The 22974-nt window shown below is 28.4% G+C and overlaps 1 protein-coding gene and 1 long non-coding RNA gene across 8 annotated transcripts in view; both read left to right on the forward strand.

Moving 5' to 3' along the window:
- Positions 1-22974, forward strand: part of LOC136979671 (uncharacterized) — a 109560-nt gene that overhangs the window by 83392 nt on the left and 3194 nt on the right. For 6 of the 7 annotated variants that reach the window (XM_067275707.1, XM_067275708.1, XM_067275711.1 and 3 more), the window contains 10 exons: positions 1952-2074; positions 2155-2256; positions 2399-2503; positions 2707-2822; positions 8712-8750; positions 9422-9485; positions 9568-9659; positions 9740-9884; positions 11300-11377; positions 20974-21089. In XM_067275707.1, coding sequence (XP_067131808.1) covers positions 1952-2074; positions 2155-2256; positions 2399-2503; positions 2707-2822; positions 8712-8750; positions 9422-9485; positions 9568-9659; positions 9740-9884; positions 11300-11377; positions 20974-21089 — 980 coding nt within the window. Of the gene's footprint in view, positions 1-1951; positions 2075-2154; positions 2257-2398; positions 2504-2706; positions 2823-8711; positions 8751-9421; positions 9486-9567; positions 9660-9739; positions 9885-11299; positions 11378-20973; positions 21090-22974 lie in introns of those variants that run through there. The other variant, XR_010881421.1, reaches the window with a different exon arrangement.
- Positions 6043-6376, forward strand: LOC136979673 (uncharacterized). Its single transcript, XR_010881422.1, has 3 exons — positions 6043-6079; positions 6162-6246; positions 6322-6376. It is a non-coding gene; the product is annotated as an uncharacterized lncRNA (long non-coding RNA).

Genomic DNA, 22974 nt, shown 5'->3' on the forward strand with positions numbered 1-22974 from the left:
TGTTGTAAAAGGTCTTGTTGAATTTAATGGAAACATCACAGTAGTATATTTTTATAAATAACTTTTTGTTTATTTTCATTGTTAGCTGCCTTTAATTATTATTGCTTACTTGTTTTAATTGTTGTTTAACACCTCTTCATTTTAAAAGTCAGTAACCACTGTCAAATATTTTTTTATTAAATGTTATCTGACTTACACCAAATGCTAAAAATAGACAAGATTTCTTCAAATTTCTTTAAAGAATCAATTATTTAATTATATTTTAATGGTTTTATTTGTTTCTAGATGATGTCTTTCAGTTTGGCCATATTTGTTTTGAGAGTTAAATCTAGAGTCAGATTTAAATAATGAATTAAGCTAAAGTTAGTATTAATTCCATATTAGATTTAATTCTTAAAGCTGAAATGTGATTTAATTCTCAGCTATCAGTAATTTAATTCTCATAGTATTGGGTTAGCATGTGTGCTGATTGAATTTGTCTTTACCCAACATTCTGTAGATGTATTTAATATTTTTGACTTGGTCAAGTTTTGAAATTGGTCAAAATACTGCAAACATCTGTATTGTTGCACAATATTTAATAAATATGTCCAACATCATGTTTTCATTTTTCGTTAGAATTCCATTTAAGTTTCCACCTTATTCTTATATTTTCTTCTCTTTCATGTTTTTTTAATTTTTAAATGTAGTAAAAAGTAATATTTTTTTATTATGTTATAATATTAAAAGAAATATAGATCATGTTTCTATTCTTCCACGATCTGGGCATGACACTGAACATTAACTTATCACACGCCAGTACTTTGCTTTCTATTTCTGAGCCTTCGACCACCATTTCTCCCCGCCATCACTCGATGGGGCTTGAAACATACGTCACTCGCACCGGTCGCTTCCACTGACCAATGAGTACGGTTGATTCGGAGAAAGAGCCTACACGGCTAATATCTCCATATAAACCGTGAGGAAGAGAAGTAGTAGTAAAGTTTCTATTCTTTGATGCTTTTTTATTTCTGTTGTATTTTTCTTCCTTCCTGTTTTTTAATTTTATAAACTAGTTCTAACACAACCTCTTGCTAGAAATTTATGTAATTTTATTAACCATCAAATTTCATTATATTGACAGTTCTAACTTTAAAACTGTACAAATACATTTAGTTCATGCATAAGATTTTGCAGTGATACATAATGATGTATTCAGACAAATTAGAGAGCTTTTAAAGCAGTTCTCTATTTTAATCTGAGGAGTTTTGTAATCTAGTGTAGTTGAAATTAGGCATTTGCTGAGAATACACATCACAGGATTTTTCAGAATTGTCAAATTTTAAGAATGGCAATTACATGTGAAAAATCAGTGAGAAATTGCCCATTATACATGCACTTGTATGGAAAAACTGTTTGTAATTGTGGGTTAATCTGCATTTAAAAAATAAATCAATATACAAATTTTTTGCATACTTATATATTTTTTAAATTTTAATTTGCCTTATTTAGTTAACATTTTTGTTATTGTTAAAAGGGAATAACTAATAATTTAGGAATATTACAATATGTAAAAAATAAAAATAAATAAAATATGTTTTGAATGTTTATTTTTTCATTTTTGTTTTTATTTGATTATTTTTGGATGCATAAATAAGTTTAACTTGACATTTGGCCATTCAATTCCTATAACTGTGCATCCAAGATAGATAAATTAAATGATGTGTAATTTATCTAACTGTGTAAATTTTGATCGTTATCTGTCTTTTAATATTTGGTGTTTAAAAATAATGTTTTAATAGTTTTTAGAGTTTAACGAAATGTTTAAATTTTGAAAAAGGATACTAGTACCAGATTAACAGCTATGTTAAATAATTCACATAAGACTACAATATATGATCAAATATAATCAAATTTATGTAATATACTGAAATTTACAGGTAGAAATAGCTACATTATTTTTCTTTTGCAGGCTGGAGCATCGGTAGATCATATGAATAATGAGCTTTTTACTCCATTAATGTTGGCTGTAGAAAATAATCATTTGTCTATAGTTTTATATCTCTTAGCAGCTGGTGCTCAGTTAGATGCACGAGTAAGTAACTTAATAACATGTTTAGTACATGCATATTTGAAGCACTTAACATATCTCACATCCAATTATCCATTTTCTAGAGTGAAGATGGGATGACTTGTTTACATTTAGCAGCACAAAATGGACATAGTGAAATATGTAGTGTTTTATTAAATACAAGAAGAATTGATATTAATGTTCAAGTAAGATTATTTCAATAATAACAAAATTGAAAAATTTAATGCATATAAAATATTACATATTATTATATTAAATTTATGTATTGTTTTATATTTTGATTAATTTCTTTTTTCAATAATAATCATTAAATTGTTTTATAATAAGGATGATGGTGGATGGACTCCATTAGTGTGGGCAGCTGAAAATCAGCATGTGAATGTAGTCAAATTACTGTTGAAGTGGGGTGCTGATCCAAATGTTCGTGATAATGTAAGTTATCTATGACATATCTTAGTGTTCTAAAATGAATTTTAGAACACTAAGATATATTCATTAATAATAGGATATGTACATTAATTGTTAATTTAAGTGTTTTAATTTTGTAATTAATTTAACTTAAGAATACATATAAAATACATATAATGAATTTCCATACATATTTTAAAATTTCATTAAATATATATTCATATTAGGAAGAGAATGTTGCTCTCCATTGGTCTGCATATTCTGGGAATGTTGACATTTCTCAATTATTTCTGGATGTTGGTTGTGAACTTGGAGCTGCTAATATCCGTGGAGATACTCCATTGTAAGTTTTATTTGTAAATTTGAAATGATAATTGAGTTTTGTAATTAGGCAATTATATTATATGTAAAATATTCAATAAATTATCAATTTATAAGATTTTTTAATGAATTTATTCAATATATTCATATAATATAGATTAATGTATACAAATTCAAACTGCCAAGAACATATCTTAACATATTTTTTGAAAATTTTCTAAATAATGATAAAATTTAATAATAATAAACCAATTTTGTATTAAAATAAAGGTATGATATGTAAATAAATAATATATAAATGTATCGAAGTATCAAACACAAATCCGTGTTAATAACAACCACTTGGCTTTTTTCCACCTTTATTTAGTTGATACGGTACACGTTTCGGGCCTTATGCCCCTCATCAGTCAACTAAAAAATATAAAATAATGTATACAGCGTTTTTACCGACAAGTTATATAAATATTTAAACGTATATAACAGCGTTTTTACCGACAAGTTATATAAATATTTAAACGTATACAACATACCAGTTCCTTCCCCCAGTATGGCACTTGTACACGGTAAGTTTGGACATTACAAACTCGAGGATAAAAGTTATAAAATTCTTTTACATCTGTTTTGAGTTAAAAAGTACAACTATTTAGTATAACAATAAATTTACATTAACTGTGAATAAAACTGGGACAAGTTCTTACTTTGTTGTTCTCTTGTACTTCTTAGTAGATGGTTAATACACAGTACATTTTCAAAGGTCGTTCGAGCACTTTTGGCTCGTTTATGTTGAGACAGAATCCAGAAAAATTTTTTTAAAAGACAAATTTGTAGACCAACTTTGGGTATAAGTTTTAGTCTGAACTTTCCCCTGTTGAACGTTGTTTAGGTTTTGCGACATTTAAAATTTGCATAACTACATGGGTTGAAACGAAGTGAGCCTCCTAGCGGTATTTTTGGTAAGATATTGAGATTTATTGTATTTTTAACTAATATTAAAATTTATAATATATTTAACCAGTTTTTATTAATATTTATACTTGTATTTTTGTTTATACAATTTTTTGATTTAATTATAGCAAAACTTTCTTTAAACTTTCTATTATATATGTCTTTTTCTTTATACAAAACTTTGGTGTTATCCTTATCAATATTACAATTATTTATTAAGCAGTGGTCGTGGAAAACGGATTGCATCCTTTGGTGCTTCATATCAGCTATATGTTCTTTTATTCTTATTTTTAGTTTCCGTTTTGTTTCTCCGATGTAGGTATGTGGGTCTTTGCAAGTACATGGTATTTCGTAAACGACGTTTTTGGATTCTTCGATGTTTTCATTAAGTTGTTTTTTTCTTTTATTTATTATCCGTGATTGCAATTTTTGATATTTTGGTGCCAATTTTATATTTATTTTTCTCATTTCTTTGTTTATTTCTTCGTAGAGTCCTTTTATGTATGGGAAACTTTTGTATTTTATATCTTGGTTTTTTATTTCTTGGATTTGTTTTTCATAGGTTGATTTTTCTATTTGTGTTTCCCATGTATTTATCAATCTAATTGGGTATCCGTCTAGTATAAACTTTTTCTTTAAATTATTTACGTGTTTTTGAACATTTTCAGGTTTACTAGTTCTATTTTTAATTTTTTTGTATTCCATGATGAAGACGTTTTGTTTTATATACAGTGGTATTTGGGAGCTGTAGTTTATAGTTTTTGTTATGGCACAAGGTTTCTTAAAGGGTTCAAATTCTAGATTATTTATATTCCTTTTGATTGTAATATCCAAGTAATTTATATTATTGTGTATACTATCTTCTTCTTCGATTTTGAACTTAATATTGTTGTGTATATTGTTTATGAGCGTATTTATCTTATCTATTGTAATAATTGAAGTATTATATATAATTATTATGTCGTCTACGTAGCGTTTATAAAAGTTTATTCCATGTATGTTGTTTATCTTCTCATCAATATCTATCATTACTATTTCTGCAAGCTTGCGATAATGTAATGATAGATATTGATGAGAAGATAAGACAACATACATGGAATAAACTTTTATAAACGCTACGTAGACGACATAATAATTATATATAATACTTCAATTATTACAATAGATAAGATAAATACGCTCATAAACAATATACACAACAATATTAAGTTCAAAATCGAAGAAGAAGATAGTATACACAATAATATAAATTACTTGGATATTACAATCAAAAGGAATATAAATAATCTAGAATTTGAACCCTTTAAGAAACCTTGTGCCATAACAAAAACTATAAACTACAGCTCCCAAATACCACTGTATATAAAACAAAACGTCTTCATCATGGAATACAAAAAAATTAAAAATAGAACTAGTAAACCTGAAAATGTTCAAAAACACGTAAATAATTTAAAGAAAAAGTTTATACTAGACGGATACCCAATTAGATTGATAAATACATGGGAAACACAAATAGAAAAATCAACCTATGAAAAACAAATCCAAGAAATAAAAAACCAAGATATAAAATACAAAAGTTTCCCATACATAAAAGGACTCTACGAAGAAATAAACAAAGAAATGAGAAAAATAAATATAAAATTGGCACCAAAATATCAAAAATTGCAATCACGGATAATAAATAAAGGAAAAAAACAACTTAATGAAAACATCGAAGAATCCAAAAACGTCGTTTACGAAATACCATGTACTTGCAAAGACCCACATACCTACATCGGAGAAACAAAACGGAAACTAAAAATAAGAATAAAAGAACATATAGCTGATATGAAGCACCAAAGGATGCAATCCGTTTTCCACGACCACTGCTTAATAAATAATTGTAATATTGATAAGGACAACACCAAAGTTTTGTATAAAGAAAAAGACATATATAATAGAAAGTTTAAAGAAAGTTTTGCTATAATTAAATCAAAAAATTGTATAAACAAAAATACAAGTATAAATATTAATAAAAACTGGTTAAATATATTATAAATTTTAATATTAGTTAAAAATACAATAAATCTCAATATCTTACCAAAAATACCGCTAGGAGGCTCACTTCGTTTCAACCCATGTAGTTATGCAAATTTTAAATGTCGCAAAACCTAAACAACGTTCAACAGGGGAAAGTTCAGACTAAAACTTATACCCAAAGTTGGTCTACAAATTTGTCTTTTAAAAAAATTTTCTGGATTCTGTCTCAACATAAACGAGCCAAAAGTGCTCGAACGACCTTTGAAAATGTACTGTGTATTAACCATCTACTAAGAAGTACAAGAGAACAACAAAGTAAGAACTTGTCCCAGTTTTATTCACAGTTAATGTAAATTTATTGTTATACTAAATAGTTGTACTTTTTAACTCAAAACAGATGTAAAAGAATTTTATAACTTTTATCCTCGAGTTTGTAATGTCCAAACTTACCGTGTACAAGTGCCATACTGGGGGAAGAACTGGTATGTTATATACGTTTAAATGTTTATATAACTTGTCGGTAAAAACGCTGTATACATTATTTTATATTATTTTAGTTGACTGATGAGGGGCATAAGGCCCGAAACGTGTACCGTATCAACTAAATAAAGGTGGAAAAAAGCCAAGTGGTTGTTATTAACACGAATTTGTGTTTGATACTTCGAAGAATAATACAACACGGTTTCACAAAAATCATATAAATGTATATTAAATATGCATACTACAGGTGAAGATAGAAAACTAGATAAATTTAAGTGTATAAAATACACTTTGTATCTAAGTAAGAATAAAACAATTTCTGGTATTATTTCAGTAATTACATTTTAATCAATCTTGACCGGATAAAGTAAACATAATATTATTTAATGAGCAAAATAACAGTATTTTGTTTATGATAATTCATTCAATCAGACTGAGAAAATTTAAAATGCTGAATTATAATTCAAAGAAAAATCACAATATTTAACAAAAATGTGAACATCAACTTTTTCAACTTGTTTTCAATATTTAAAAAAGTTAAAAATTAATGCTTAAAGAGTTAATGTTAGTTAATTACACTATCATATTGTCACACAGCAAAAAAGAGATACACCTGTTCTAACCTTTGTCTCTGTTCTTTCCAAGGGTGCATTTTTTTTAATGATCCAAGTATAACCAAGAGTGCATTGAATGCTCTAAATGCATTTACTTTAGAAATCAGAGCCACCCAATGCCACTTTTGGACTTGGATTACTTTTTGAATGTGCTTGACTCACTCAGAGTTTTCATAGCAAGTATATGAAGTCTGTCAACAACATATATGGTGTCTGAAAACCAAGTGTGGCTAAATTGTGTTGTGTTACCAAATTTTTGAATCGGAATCAATGTTTTCAGAACATGATTGTTCTGGAGTTACCAATAATATCAAAAATTATATATCAGAAAGCAAAATGATGCCAAATTATTTACAAAATGAAGATTTGTATAATAGTGTTATTTCTTGTAAACGCTCAAGTGTTCAAACATGTTTACTTTTAACACCATACTTGTTACTTGTTGGCCTGCCTAAGGGTATACAAATGCACTACTGATGGCTTTCATGGTATTACCAACCATGCAAGCTCCACCCTAAAAGTGGGAGCCCAGGTCATAGATCAATAGGATCTCATCTGAGTGAAAACATTAACATGTTTACATCCCTCACTTAGAGTTTACTATGGTTCATGCAATAAAAGAATTGGATATTTGTTATATGAGTTGTTTTAAATATAAATTTTTTGATTTAAGATCTTACATTTTTCAATTTTTTATTATAATGTTAGTTTGGTTACTTGGTACAGACTCTTCACCATTGGGTTTTTAACATTGAGTTTTGTACCAAGATATATGATCCAGTTTTGATGTCTGGAGTTTTCTCATCATACCTATTATTGTGATACTTTATTTTTATTTTTTTTTGATAATTCTAATGACTTTCTTTTAACTAGACTTTCTCGTATGGTAATATCATTGATTCAAATGGATAGACAATATCACCACATTGCTTTATCTTCTCTAAGAATAACAATATTATTTCCCTACTTGTATAGTGGCAAATATTTGAAGTGAAGTTTGTAGCTGTAATTTTCTTGGTGCATTGCAGCTTCTAAACATTGCTTCCATCTCCTAGAAAATCTAAGTAACATGAACTGAAGTTTTTAAGTTCTGGATCATCTAAAACACTTCTTGTCTTCTAGCAATATTTGGAATTTTAATTCTAATTGTATCTTCAAGTTTATATCCAGAATTGGACAGCATTTTTCCTTTTTTTTTTGCTTGATTCTTTGCATTACTCTTAGCATTACATCTGTTCATAATAATTTTTTCTGTTTTGTTTAAAACATTCATAAATTCTCACTTAGTTTATTACAGAATTTACAATTTACACTGGCTGACTTGGTTTTGTAACATTCCCATTTTTTACCCTCTTCAACTTGCTTATCAATATGCACATTTTCAAATGATATTTTTAATTTTCTTGTACAATAAGGGTAATGTTAAACCACACCCTTGACATCTCAAACCCTCATAAAAGAAACGTTTTATTCCATAATGGTATTTCCTACTTTTATCAATTTCATAAATTTATACCTTGACCGTTACTTGTAATTCTTCTCATGTGTCTAAATCATATGACTATTCTGTTCATTAAGGAATTATCATCACCTAACCAACTTTGGGCAGTTTGATATTGATTAGAGTCCAAAATACATCTGTTGTGAAAGATTACTTATTTGATGCAGGTCAAAGGTTTAGCATAATTTCTCCTCTCATCCAAAACATATATGATCTATACTTGTGTACATAAATATGCAACAATGTATACATAAATATAAAAGAAGAGTTGTTAAGGGATTACATTTAAATGAATGATAATTGACTATAATTATTCAACATTAATTTATAATATATAATATTTTATTTACAGGCATATTTCAGCACGTCAGAGCAATTATGAATGTGTTGTGTGAGTAAAATTTTATTTCATTTTTAAGCTTAATTTTTTTTATAACAATGATGATTTTTGAAAAACAGATCTCATATGAACCCAAATATATGAAATCTGATTTGTTATTTTTGCCAAGTATTATATCAAATGTAATGTTAATTGGGAATTTCATAAAGAATGGACTAAAGAGGGGTAGAAAATCTTGAAATGCATATTCCTGAAAAAAAATACCCCCTTTTGCATTGTGTGTGGCTTCCCAAACAAGAGAACCAATACGTAAGTTCTAAAAATTACATTGCATTTTTGGTTTGGTCATTGCCACCAAGACATTTCCTTCTGACAGATTTTGTGGTAGAGTTTGGTCTCAAGAGGGATTGTTTGCAGAAGAGACAAACTTTACATAGTTATGATTTTTGAAATAAGTTGATTTCCAAGTTTACTATTCATATTTTTAGATATTTTAGGAGTTTCAAAAATTTAACTAGATAAAATTTATTATTGCAAAAAATTATAAAAACTGGATTGATTTTATGTAAACAAATTCTATTAATTGCAAGAAGACAATTGTATGATTTCATTTTTATATTGTACATATTATAATATAATATAATATAATGTAGTGTAAATTATTTTTAATTTAAAATTATTAGTTAGTAAGCAATTTTAATAATTTTAAAAATTTGTTCTAGCTTGTTTCTTGCTCGTGGAGCTGATACAAAAGTAAAGAATTTGCAGAATGAAATACCAATAATGGTAATTTATGTCTTATATAATTTAATTGATTTAAATTAAAGAAATTATTGCATTTGAAAACAAATTTTTTTTTTATATCTAGTGTTGTGCAGATCAACAATCCCAAACATGGATGGCACTAAGTATGAACAGTTCATCAAAGTGTCCAAAGAAAGTTGAAACAATTTTTCACAGGTTAGTTTATTTAAACATTCAGAATACTTAATGTGAATGTATGTTTTATGATTCAATTTTTGAAATTATCTTAATTTTAGAGATATATCTCGAGGAAGAGACGTTACACCTATTCAGTGTCTTAATGAAGTAGATAATACATCAACGCCGGACAATTTTATTTATATCATCGATAACTGTGAGACAGATTATGTAAATATTGATAGGACAATAACATCTCTTCAGGTAATAACTGAATTTTAATTAATTATAAAAAAATAAATTAAATAATATATATGTTTAAATTTACAAATGTCTTATTTTAAATAAGTGTTTTGAGTAAACATGCTTGGTGTAATAAAGTTAAAACATTTATCAGTATTGAAATAAATATTGTTATGCTTGTTTTTAATAAAACAAAATTCTTTATTAAAATGTTAAATTTAACTTACATGAGATTAAATATGATTTCAACAAAAATACTTTACAGGAGTTAATAGTTATATAAATAAATTAAATTTGTCATTCTTCAAGAAATTTTAATTATGAAACTTGTCATCAAGAAGCTTGCTTCTATAATTGAAATAATTACATTGAACATATCAGATTCATTGTTCGAGATTACAAATTAATGGAACAAATATATAATATGTAAATATGATGTGATTAAACTCAAAAATTTGTTGAATTAAATAATTTACAAAAATGATGTATGAGGACTTCATTCTGTCTTCTGTTTTCAAATTCAACTTCTGTTAGGAATTTCAGTAATGGTGATGCAATTGTATGTGTGTCATATAATCCCAATTTGTTTTTTTCTTTAAGTACTTCTTCTCCTCAGATTGACACTTTTCCTATTGTTTTGGCAACAATGTTATGCCTGCAGAATAGAAGTCTTTTGTTCAATGTTGGAGCATGGTCCCAGGCACAATGGATGCAATTAACAAATTTGATTAGGAAATTCTGGATCATCCAGTCTTCAGTCCACATCTGTCACCATGTGATTATCAACTGTTTGACAGAAAGAAACAAGAGTCTTGGGAGATAAGAGCTATTGCATGACAGATTCTGTGAAGTCAGAGAGTTTGTCATGGTGGCTTTAACACCAATCAAAATACTTTTATTCTGTAGGTATCATTTTAAAAATGATGGGAAAAGTAGCATCATGTGGAAATACTTAGAAAAAGGAACATAAATGTGTAATGCATATAGTTCCAGTGCAATTACTGAAATTCCAGACAGAAGGTGAACTGCTCTTGTAAATTTTTCCTCATTCAGGTAAAGTCAATTGCATTTTTTATAAATTAGTCATTTCCAAGACAGTATGGGTTCCTGTAGCTAATAACATGTTTCAGAGTCCTTCCAAAAATTCATGTTTTTTTTTTTTATCCGGATTGTTTATGTTTATTGGATTTTAATGGAAGTTGTTGTTTGGGATGCTTTAAAGTTGCTAAGAGGGGCACTGCAAGCGAAATTAATAAACCAATATCATTCATTGAAGAGGAATTCAAATACATGGATATGGCTATACTTAATTTTTATTTTTTCACTTTTTTTTTGTATTTTTCAATTTACAATAAACTTACAAATAATACAGTTTAATAATTTTGTTCAAATGTTTATTTTGTAATGTGAATTAACTCTTATTTTTAAATTTTTAGAGTTGTCGTTGTAATAACAACTGTAGATACCCAAGTTGTACCTGTGCTGCACTTAGCTTCAAATGTTGGTATGATGATGTAAGTATTAAATTATTTAACCATTTCAATTATGTGTTTTGTGGATTGTGTACAATAGTTATTATTATTTTTAAAAATAGTTTATCAAAGTTTTGAAAAAGGAATGCATGTACTGTACATAAATTTTTAAATAATTGTAATAAAAACAAGAATATTAAAAATGAAAAAATAAATAAAAATTATTTTTTTTATTGATATTTATTTATTTTAATTGTAACTAATAAATTTAGGAACATTTACTTTATTAGTTACATTGATTAGATAAATATTTTTTTTATATTTATATGTATAAAAAAATTTTATTTAAATTATTAAAATATTGCAAATTTTTTTAAAGTTAATTAACATTAAGAAGTTTTTCATGCATTTACCTGCTAGAATTCTTATTTCAGCTGCCTATTTACACATTTTCTAAACACTATTATGATCTTATGTATTGTTTTGATTTTATATTACAAATAATATTCAGCTATATAAACAACGTCGCTAAACCCGATATTTAAATTAATCAATTAAATTATAATTATTAATGTTAATACGGGATGGCGCCTAACGCTTACCTCTAGAGCCAAATTGGTACGTAATTCATTTAGTAATTAGCCTTAAACTAGCCCGATGGAGTTTCGGCATTTGGTTGGTGTCTAATATTCAGCTAATTATAGCATTAATATTTTCACTTATATTAATCAAAATAATATATTTTAATATTATAAAAGATATTAATTTTATCTCATACTAGCTGACCTGGCCACGCGTTGTTGTGGCTCAAAATGTATCTATTATAAACGTATAACACTTCCCCCGTGGGGGGAATTTCAAAAAATCCTTTCTTAGTGTACATTCTCTTGATGTACCCTATTAAAACGCAATCAAAAACGCATCTAAAATAGTATAATAAAAGCCGAGTTCTTCACAGTAAGCCTTAATCTCGTCACTTTTTCCGCTGGGGAATATCGAAAAATCCCTTTTTAGTGTATATTCTGTTGATGTAACCTATTAAAACGCAATTAAAAACGCAAAAAACTGCATGTAAAATAGAATAAATAGAAGCCGAGTTCTTCACAGTAAGCCTTAATCCTGTCTCTCTTCCCGCTGGGGAATATCGAAAAATCCCTTTTTAGTATATATTCTGTTGATGTAACCTATTAAAACGCAATTAAAAACGCAAAAAACCGCATGTAAAATAGAATAAATAGAAGCCGAGTTCTTCACAGTAAGCCTTAATCCTTTCCCTCTTCCCGCTGGGAAATATCAAAAAATCCCTTTTTAGTGTACATTCTCTTGACATACCCTATTAAAACGCAATCAAAAACGCATCTAAAATAGTATAATAAAAGCCGAGTTCTTCACAGTAAGCCTTTATCCCATCACCTTTCCCGCTGGGAAATATCGAAAAATCCCTTTTTAGTGTATATTCTGTTGACGTAACCTATTAAAACGCAATTAAAAACGCAAAAAACTGCATGTAAAATAGTATAATAGAAGCCAAGTTCTTCACGGTAAGCCTTAATCCCGTCCATCTCCCCCAATATGGAGAATTTCGTCAAAATTTCAAAGGAATCGGTAGGAACAAATGAACGTTATATTTTATTTATGTAGATAGATAGAAAATGATCTGCTTCAGTCTATTCTCACAGAAAAGCAGAATGCCTCACAGAAAAGCAAACTTAGGTCGTCGGAAGGTAGCGCCATCTGTTGGACATAAAATCCTTAATGCATATATAAATATATTTTTGAAAGGGGGGAAATGGTGTAGGGGTATGAAAAATAGATAGTAGCCGATTCTCAGACCTACTGAGTATGCATATAAAATTTGGTAAAAATCGGTAAAGCTGTTTCGGAGGAGTACGGTAACAAAAATTGTGACAGGAGAATTATATATATAAGATTTTCTTTTAATTACTACTATATTTATTATTTACAGGTACAGGAGGGTCTAATGATGTGTTCACTTGTTTATAATCGATCAGCGCAAATCGCAACCGTCAATCTCGTAACGGTCAAATCGTAACGGTCAACTCTTTGATAACAGGTGCATGTCTGGGAATTGTAACGGATAAGTTACGGCGGCGCTGATCGATTATAAACAAGTGAACACATCATTAGACCCTCCTGTACATATATAAAAAAAATTGACAATACAATAGAAATAATTAAAATTAATTAAAGCACCTTATACTTCATATCAAAACATTCATTACAAAATGATTTTTCTTATTTAGGTTAAAGGTATTTTTTTTTCTTAAGTATGATAACCACGTTAATTTTGTTAATTCATTGGTTGGTTTATTGTATGTCTATTGTAGAGTATAAAAATTGAGGTTTTAAAACTGTTCTGTTTTCATCTGTTGGAATAATATATTTATGCAATATACTTATGTCAGTTAATTTGACATATTAAATATTTTTATCATTAAGATATTGCTATACAGACTATGAACAAAAATATTGCATCAGACTACTGTATCTTGCTTCTGCTACCTATTACCTAAATACAGTGTATAAGAATATCAATAACCTAGTTGCCATTCACCTCTTTTTATGGATCCAAATCTTATCACACTTCCTATGAAAGATAGTGGCACAGTTTACATTACCGTCGTAGAGCATCTTAAAATTATTGCAAAACATTTTTGTTCAGTTAAGATACTCAAAGAGAAAGTGGTTGGACACTTTCAAAAAATGGGGGAAACTGTGTGAGGAAAAACCACAGAAATAGAAAAAATTGTAGAATTGTTACAGTTGAACATGAAATGAGATAAAATATCACAATACTCTTCTAGTAGTTTTGAAAGATATAGTAATATGAAGAATCATTATTCTTCATAGTCTTAAAAATTTGATATGAATATGAATACATGGCATTTGGCATGTTGTACAGATATTTGTAAATCTTGGATATCTATAACAATTGTACAATTTTTTCTATTTCTGTGTTGTTTACCTGTAGTTTATTTATAGTATTATTAATTAACAAATATAGCGTTCTATATACATTTCTCTACAAACCACCAAAATTTTCCAGTTGGTGAATGCTGCACTATAATATGAAATTTTATATTTTATTTTGATATTTTCGTTTTTAAATTTCTTTAATAATGTAAGTTATGAATGGAAAAGAACAATGTCAGTCAGATAAAGCAATATTTTCAATGTATTTTTGTTAGAAATAAATTTAAAATATTTTATTTTGGAGAACAATATTCTTTCCATTCACTTGTATTATAGTACATTTTAATTTTAGAGGAACCCTTTTTAAACATTATTATTTTGATGTTTTAGATTTTGACTTTGTTCAGTAATGTCTATAAAAGCATTGATAGCTTAATAATGAATAATACATCCTTTATTTTTCCCTCATAGCCCATATTGTTACAAAAAAAAAAGTCAAAATTTAGGTAATAAATTAATATTTAAATTAATATTGCAGATAATAAATGAAGGGTACCAAATTACCTTATAATTATCAACAGACATTTTCATATATCAGACATTGTTTTTGTGAAACAAAAAATGATTTCATGATTTTTTAATGGCTTATAACTCAAAAAGAACACTTCAAATAAAAAAATGGCACTCAAAATTAACCTTACTACAACCCCTCCAGTTTTTTTACACACATTTCTGAAATGCCATGTATATATTGTTGTGTATTATAAGGCATGATCAAAAAGTTTCCATTTGGGGTGCTGCAGCAGTGTGTACGCTGATTTATGAGTCCAGAGTGAAGATTAATAAAGGAAAGGATGTAGGCATGTGATTAATCAGGAATTCATTGACTTCACAATCGTGTGTACAATATGGCATTGTTACCAAATGCATCCAAACAGGATCAATGTGCAGTGATTGTGTTTTTGATTGCAGCAGAAAAACTTGTGGATATTCACTGCATAATAGTGAAAGTATATGTGATTTGTGCTTGTCCAAAACATATTCAGCAGTCTGCCATAATTGCATCATTCGTAGCATGCCTGTTGTCAGCTATGTTTGATGTGGATGGCCTCCCTGACTGACTTGCATTTTGCATTGTTTCATGACCACCATGGAACTCTGAACACCATTCCATAACAGTGGTTTTGGACACACATGAATCATCATACACTTTTACCATTTTGTGGTGAATGCCTACTACTAGGTTTTCTCCTTCTATAGCCAAAAGAGCAATCACCACATGCTGATCCTGTTTGGATGCATTTGGTAAGAACTCCATTATTTTTTTGTTTGCCATATTTTACACGTGATTCCGAAGTCAACGAATACCTGATAAATTGCAGATCTAGATCCATGTCTTTATGCCATATACATTAATTCAGTAGTTCCCAAACTGTGTACTGTGGCACTTTCGGGTGCCACTAATAGTGGTCAGGAATGTTATGGCCAGGTTAGCCATTACTTTAATTAATTAATTAGTGATTTGCTGATAGCACTTGTGCACTTCATTTTTTTATATGCTTACCTAAATTATATATTTAGATCCATCTCACTAGAATATAAACATCCAATAAGCTGATTTTTAGTTTAACACCAAGTGATTTCCAGATTAATAATAATATAGTTATAATTATTAAATTAAGAGATGGTGGTGCCTAAAACCTACCTCTAGGCCAAGTTACTTGACTTTTAATTAGTAATTAGTAGCATTATTACCTCAATGTAATCCAGCGATTGTTTGATCCATCTCACTAGAACTTTTTAAATATTAATAAATATAAGCTCTTTTTATCAGAATTATTTTCTTCTCCCTGTGAATAGAAAAACTTAAAGAAAGACACAAAAACAGTTACAGACATTTTTAGTTTTTTTTGTGGCTAATACTGTATTACATGAGTTAAAATTCATAGTCAATGAATACTTAGCATCTATTCACTCTGTACATATATAAAATACTTAGCTTAAAATTGTTAAAACACTGTCAATTACAAAAAAAATTTAGAAATGACAGCACAATGTATAGTATGAAATTTTTGAACAGTGAGCTAGTGTGAAAATAAAATATAGTATTTATTCTTTGCCTAAGTCCTATTATTTTCCTTTATTTGTTTACATTATACTAACAACATAACAATTATTCTTACATACAGAGAATATTACTTAACCTAGGTTTCCACCTCCAAATATAATATATAAAATTTATACTGTGCACCAGTATATAATTAGGAGCCACCACTAGATGGCAGCAGCTTAAGGGAAGTATTAGTCACAGAAGTTTGGGAACCGCTGCATTAATCCATTCATACTTCTTAACATAACTAATTTTATTCTATTGTAGAAATATAAATATATTAATAATTGAGGAGCTCTGTAAAATAAGGTATCAAAGTGATCTAAGATCTAAGATACCTTTTTAGTTGTGTTTTATTATGCACATCAAATAGGTTTTTTTTGGATACGGATATTTCCCTTGCTATAATATTCACTCTATTCAAATGTATTTAACATTTAAACTTTACTCATTTTGTCACAAATCTCCTGGAAAAAACACTTTTCAAGAATTCCTGAAAAGATCAAAATTTAAATTAGGCATCTTATTCCATTGAACTTCTTAATTAGTACTTTTTATAGTGGTATTTCAAAGCTATTATACATAAAAAATTGATTTAATTACAATAATTTTATGAAATTTTTAAAGCCATTATTAGTTTATTATTTAATTATTTTTCTTATAATTAAAAAATTATAAAATGATGAAAATTAAATTTATTTTGGCAACTTATTAAATATAGATAGTAATGAATGTACACCAAATTAACTTTACTAGAATTATTAGAAAAATATATATATTTCTGTTTTTGAAAAACTCTTAATGCAAAGACATTTTTGGAATACATGTCAGTGCTTAAATATAGTACAGTAATACCTTGTCTTGTGCTACCCCGACTTGCGCAAACTCGGAATTACGCGATTTTCAAATCTCGTCGATTTGTCTTTTGTTTGAGTGCCACGCAACTCTTGATTACTCACTCCCCCCCACACTATTGTTCAGCTTACATGTTCGGATGTACTCGTCGCCAGAATCGACAGCTTACTACAATTTATTTTGTGTTATTTATTTCGGTGTTTGTTATATCTATGGAGACTTGAGAGACTCTACTATGTCATCCAAACAAAGAACTGATCCATCTGCATCAAACAAGAAAAGAAAAACTTTATCTTTGGAATGTAAAGTTAACATTATTAAAGACTTCGATACAAAAATGAAAATTTGTGAATTGGCAAAGAAGTTTGATCTACTGGAATCGATGGTCAGAACAATTATAAAAAGTAAAGAAAAAATTCTCGAAGCTGTGAAAAATGCTCAATCTTTAAATTCAAGCATCATTTGTAAACGTCACGGTATTATCGCTGAGATGGAAACAATGTTAAAATTATGGTGTGATAATGAAGTAAATGTGAAAAATTGTCCTGTTGATCAGAACACGGGGTGCTCTCAAGCTAAGCTGATTTTTGAGAGATTGAAAGAGGATGCAGGAGAGGTGGCTAAAGATGAAGAGTTTAAAACTAATAATGGTTGGTTCAATCAATTCAAAAGTCGCTGTAATTGGAATAGCATTGCAGAAAGTGGAGAGGCGGCAAGTACTGATAAAGAGGCTGCATCTTACTATCCAGAGAAATTTAAAGCTATGATAGATGAAGGTGGCTATACCAGCCAAACCATATTCAACGTAGATGAGACTGGCCTGTTCTGGAAGAAGATGCCTAAAAGAACTTTTATCGTGCATGAAGAGAAAACCTTTCCAGGTTTTAAGGCCACCAAAGATCAATTGACAGTGATAGTTGGCGCAAATGCAGCTGGTGATTAATGGTAAATTAAAACCTCTCTTAGTTTATTGCTCGGAAAATCCAAGAACATTGAAAAATAAATCTAAAGCTGGCTTGCCTGTGATTTGGAAGTCGAATCGTAAAGCTTGGGCAACAGCTTCCCTTTATGAGGACTGGTTTGGTCATCACTTCATACCTGAAGTCGAATGTTATTGCCAATCTAAACAAATTCCATTTAAAGTGATGCTAATAATCGACAACGCACCAGGTCATCCTCCTGCAACTTTAACTAATTTTGACCCACATGTGAAAGTTGTGTTTTTGCCACCAAATACAACCAGCTTGCTTCAACCAATGGATCAGGGAGTCATCAAAACATTCAAAACATATTACATGAGAAAATCATTTGCACATCTGCATGAAGCTATGAGACAAAACAACGAGCTCTCTGTTAAAGACTTTTGGAAACAATTCAATGTTTTAGATGCAGTGAGAATCATTGGACAATCTTGGAATGAAGTTTCACAAAAAACATTAAATGGTGTCTGGAAAGAACTGTGTCCTTTTTTTTCCACCACTGAAACTCAGGCAGAATCAGTGATGAAATTGGTAATGTGATTGAAGAAGTTGTCGATCTTGCCAGGCAAATAAATTTAGAAGTGAATAGTGATGACATTCAAGAATGGCTGGATTTCCACAATCTAGAGCTGACAATTGATGAGCTCATAGAAATGCATGAGCAAGAGCAAGACATTGAAGAACTTGATTCTTTAGACCCATTCAATCAGAAGATCGAATGACGGTTGGAAACTTGACAGAAGGCCTCAGTTCAATTGAAAAGGGGTTACAAATTTTAGAAAATACAGACTCCAACGAAGAGCGCATTTCTTCTACAAAACGAGAAATAAAAAAATTATTAGCATGTTACGAGGAAATTTTGCGGGGAGAAAAAATCTTTGAGCCGTCAGACGAATTTGTTAGATTTTACGAAGCCTTCTACATCAAAATAATTTCGGTTTATGATTTTAATAATATAATTTGTTATACATATAGATTATCTAAGATTTTATTAAACATTTTTTTTCTAAATTATTGTTTTCTTTAGTCTCCGGCCCCAATTAAAAATAATTTGTATGTGTTTATATTCGAAATTATACCCCAACTTACGTCAATTCGACTTACGCGGTTATCGCTCGGTCCCACCTATTGCATAAGTTTGGGGTATTATTGTATTTTATCTTTAAAAATTCAAAACTTATAGTAGTCAATTTTAATTATTTCATTAATGTTTTCAGCACTCCCTGTCTCTATTTTCAGATTTTAATACCAATGGAATTTATACTCAAACATTTCAAATTAAATATCAAGTATTATGAATGTACTTTGTTAGATTTGAGATCTGAAAATGGAGACATAAAAATTTGAAATATTAATTAAATAATTAAAATTAACTGAAAATATAATTTTCTAATGTTGATATTATTATCATTATTTTTTAATCTAAAGATTTTTTTAATAAAATACCAAATTTCTTTCTTGTTTAAAAATTACAACAGTTCGAAGTTTACATATAAAACACATCTGAAAGCCCGAGGAGTTAATATAATAATCCAACGATCACCTAAATATTCGGGCTGTAATTACAACCCGAATATTTAGGTGATTGTTGGATTATTATATTAATTCTAAGTTTAACATTGGTACAATACGGCATCCTGCTTTTGAACATATTTTTTTGAGATTTTTCAAGAACTATTCTACGATCATATATCAAATAATACAATAAACTTTCTGTTTCTTTTTTAAATTATATAAATCAGTCTTAATATTATTATATGTTCATTTTATTTCATTGGAGAGCATTGTAGTAACTAGAACTACAATGCTGATTAATTTAAGCTTTATTGATTCTGTGATATTTTTGATATTTTCTAAAACATTAACGAAGACCAACGCTATAAAAATATCTTTTATAATTTATAAAATTTTGAAATGCTTAATGTAAATATTATATCTTTTCGTTAAACATTTTGGAATTTTTTATCTTGATCTCCAAGGAAGCAGATAGTTGTATGTTTGAGGAAATTGGAGAATTATAAAATAATTATCACAGTATCTATATGATTTTTATTCAATAAAGTCTAACAGTGTAATGTAATTAAATTTATAAAAATTTTTGAAATGTAATCAATAAGAAATTTTATAAAATTTCTTATTGATTTAAAACATTTATTTTAATGTCCAATATGTGGATTTTAAAATAGAATCTAAAAACGAATATAAAGAATATCTCAATTCCAAATTAAGATTATTAGAAACGATAAAATTCTTCTTTTTTCATTGGACATTCTATAAATATCTAAGATCTAAGCACTTTTGACAGTGTACTCCTGAAGATGAGCTATAAAAAGTTCAAAAGCACTTGAATTTTAGATATTTTTTGTAGAAAAAACTGCAATAAAGCAGAATTTTATTGTTTCTACTAGTTATAAAATTGAATAAATGTTGATTAAATTTTTTAGTTAAAATTTTGATAGAAAATATAATTAATATTTGTATGAATATTGCTTCTTTTTTGTTAGAATTTTCTCTATTTAGATAATGTTAATAAAGACTGTTATAAAAATTCTCAAAAGGCATTATCGTAGTTTTAAATCAGTCATAATTTTGAGAATCGTAATTCAAATTTTCCGTAGGATTGTCATTGTCATTATCTGCGTATTCTTGATTTATAGATAATTTTATTATTAAGCTTGGGTAATGATTTATTTTAGTTTTTCAACTTGTGGAGTTTTTTATAAGAAATTATTGAATTATCAATGCATTTTTATTTTTAGAAAGGGCATCTTTTACCTGAATTCAACATGGCTGATCCTCCAATGATCTTTGAATGTAATTCAGCTTGCCTGTGTTGGAAAGATTGTAGTAGCAGAGTTGTTCAGTATGGAATAAGGTAGAAAAATTTTCTAATTTTATTTATTTTAATGTTTAACATTCCTAATTTATATTTATTTTACTTACATACTTTAATTGGAAAAGAACTATATAAAATAAGTATTAATTTTTTATCATTTATCAAAGTTAAACCATATGTGAATACACTCATTGACAAAAAATTAATGCAACAAGAAAGAGGCATTGAAATTGAATGAAACTTTATTACCGTGAATGTAATGACAATATCACAGCAAAGGGACAATTTCCTGCAAAATAACAGTACAATTTAAAGAAACCTTTAGTATCTTGTAGGATCTCTTCTTGCTTGGATATACGCATTAATAGTCAGCCAAGGAGGAATACAGACACCATATGCCTCTATGGCCTGGCCTACAACAGATTTGCCTACAGACAGAGCTGTAACTAGGGTATGGCCAACGTGCCATAGGCGCCGAGAAGGTTTCGGAATAATATGTATTCAAAATTAATAACACAAAAAAACTTTTATATTTATATTTATATAGTATTTATGATCTGTAATTTCTGCAAACATATATTTCAAAAATAAACCACCATTTTTATTTTTATTTAATAACAAAAATTAAAAAGGCGCCATTTTTATTCTTGGCCATAGGCGTCCAAAATCCTAGTTACGGCACTGCCTACAGATATTGCAAATGTTTGTGCTTGTGTCACAATCAAATAATGATATCTCTCCTTGCAGTCTTGTCTGGAGTGTTTAGAACCTGGTTGCTGGGTGTGTGCATCCTGATATAATCACTGCCCCAAATACCTTTTTACAGTCTATATCAAAATTACCTAGATGGTGGGCAATTTGGAAAAATGGTCATCCTACTTCCTTCAGTCTGATAATGAAGCCTTTTTTAAACTTCATCTGCTGTATGTAATATCTTTGACTGTATCATGTAGTTACGCCTGTACAATGCAATCAGACACAAAATTCTGAAGACAATGAACCTCTTTAAGACTTTTTATAGGAAACGTGTGTAGCAATTTCAGATATGTCAGGTCTCGTTCTTCCCACCCAGTTACCTCCATTATGAGTTTGATTAGGTATGGAGAAAACGTCCTCTTCCCACCCACAGGATTTTGTGCTTTTTTTTAAAACATTTTTATACATTTAATATACAATTCATTGTTTAAAAAGTATAGCATTAAGTCTTATCCATAGGAGTGATTTTCTCCTGCCAGTATTCTAAAAAATGAGAATTAAATCTGATTACTTCATAGTGTTTTCTTCAATGATATTAAAACTTCTTAATATAATTTCTAAAATAAACTTTACTGCTCACATTACGTACAAAATAGTACTTTAATTATTAATATATATCTATATATAATGATGTAATTCACACCTCAAAAAGTTTTAAGGCAGTTTTCATTGAAACAAAATAATTAGTTTGACAAGATTAATTATTAATTTGAAATTTTTAATACTTAATATACAATTAGAAAATTTACTGGTATTCTCAAATAGATTCATTGTTTAAAAATGTATTCTCATTTCATCTTTTCCTCATGCCATCATTTTACCAAATGTAAGTTTGTTTTTTAATTGATCGTGCCATAGCCAGAGGGAAGATTTTAATATTGAGATTTTAATATTGTTTTACATATTGAGACAGACAAGAAGCCTCTAAAGAAAGGTCAACTTCTCCATGAGAATGTTATTTCCTGATGGTGTGTGAAAGGGGAAAGTGAGAAGACATTTTTAAAGTATTGTTGTCTATGTGAGAAGTTTTGTAAATTCTCTAAGTTTATACTTATTATCCTGGCCATTTTTCTCAAATTATTTCGTGTGATAAAATAAAAATTCACTTTTTGTACGTGCACATGCAGGACCAGATTTATGTATAGTATGATTGCCTCAAAAATTATTA

This window comes from Centruroides vittatus, unplaced genomic scaffold (assembly GCF_030686945.1).
Source record: "Centruroides vittatus isolate TY-2023 unplaced genomic scaffold, ASM3068694v2 contig_630, whole genome shotgun sequence".
Classification (NCBI taxonomy): Eukaryota; Metazoa; Arthropoda; class Arachnida; order Scorpiones; family Buthidae; genus Centruroides; species Centruroides vittatus.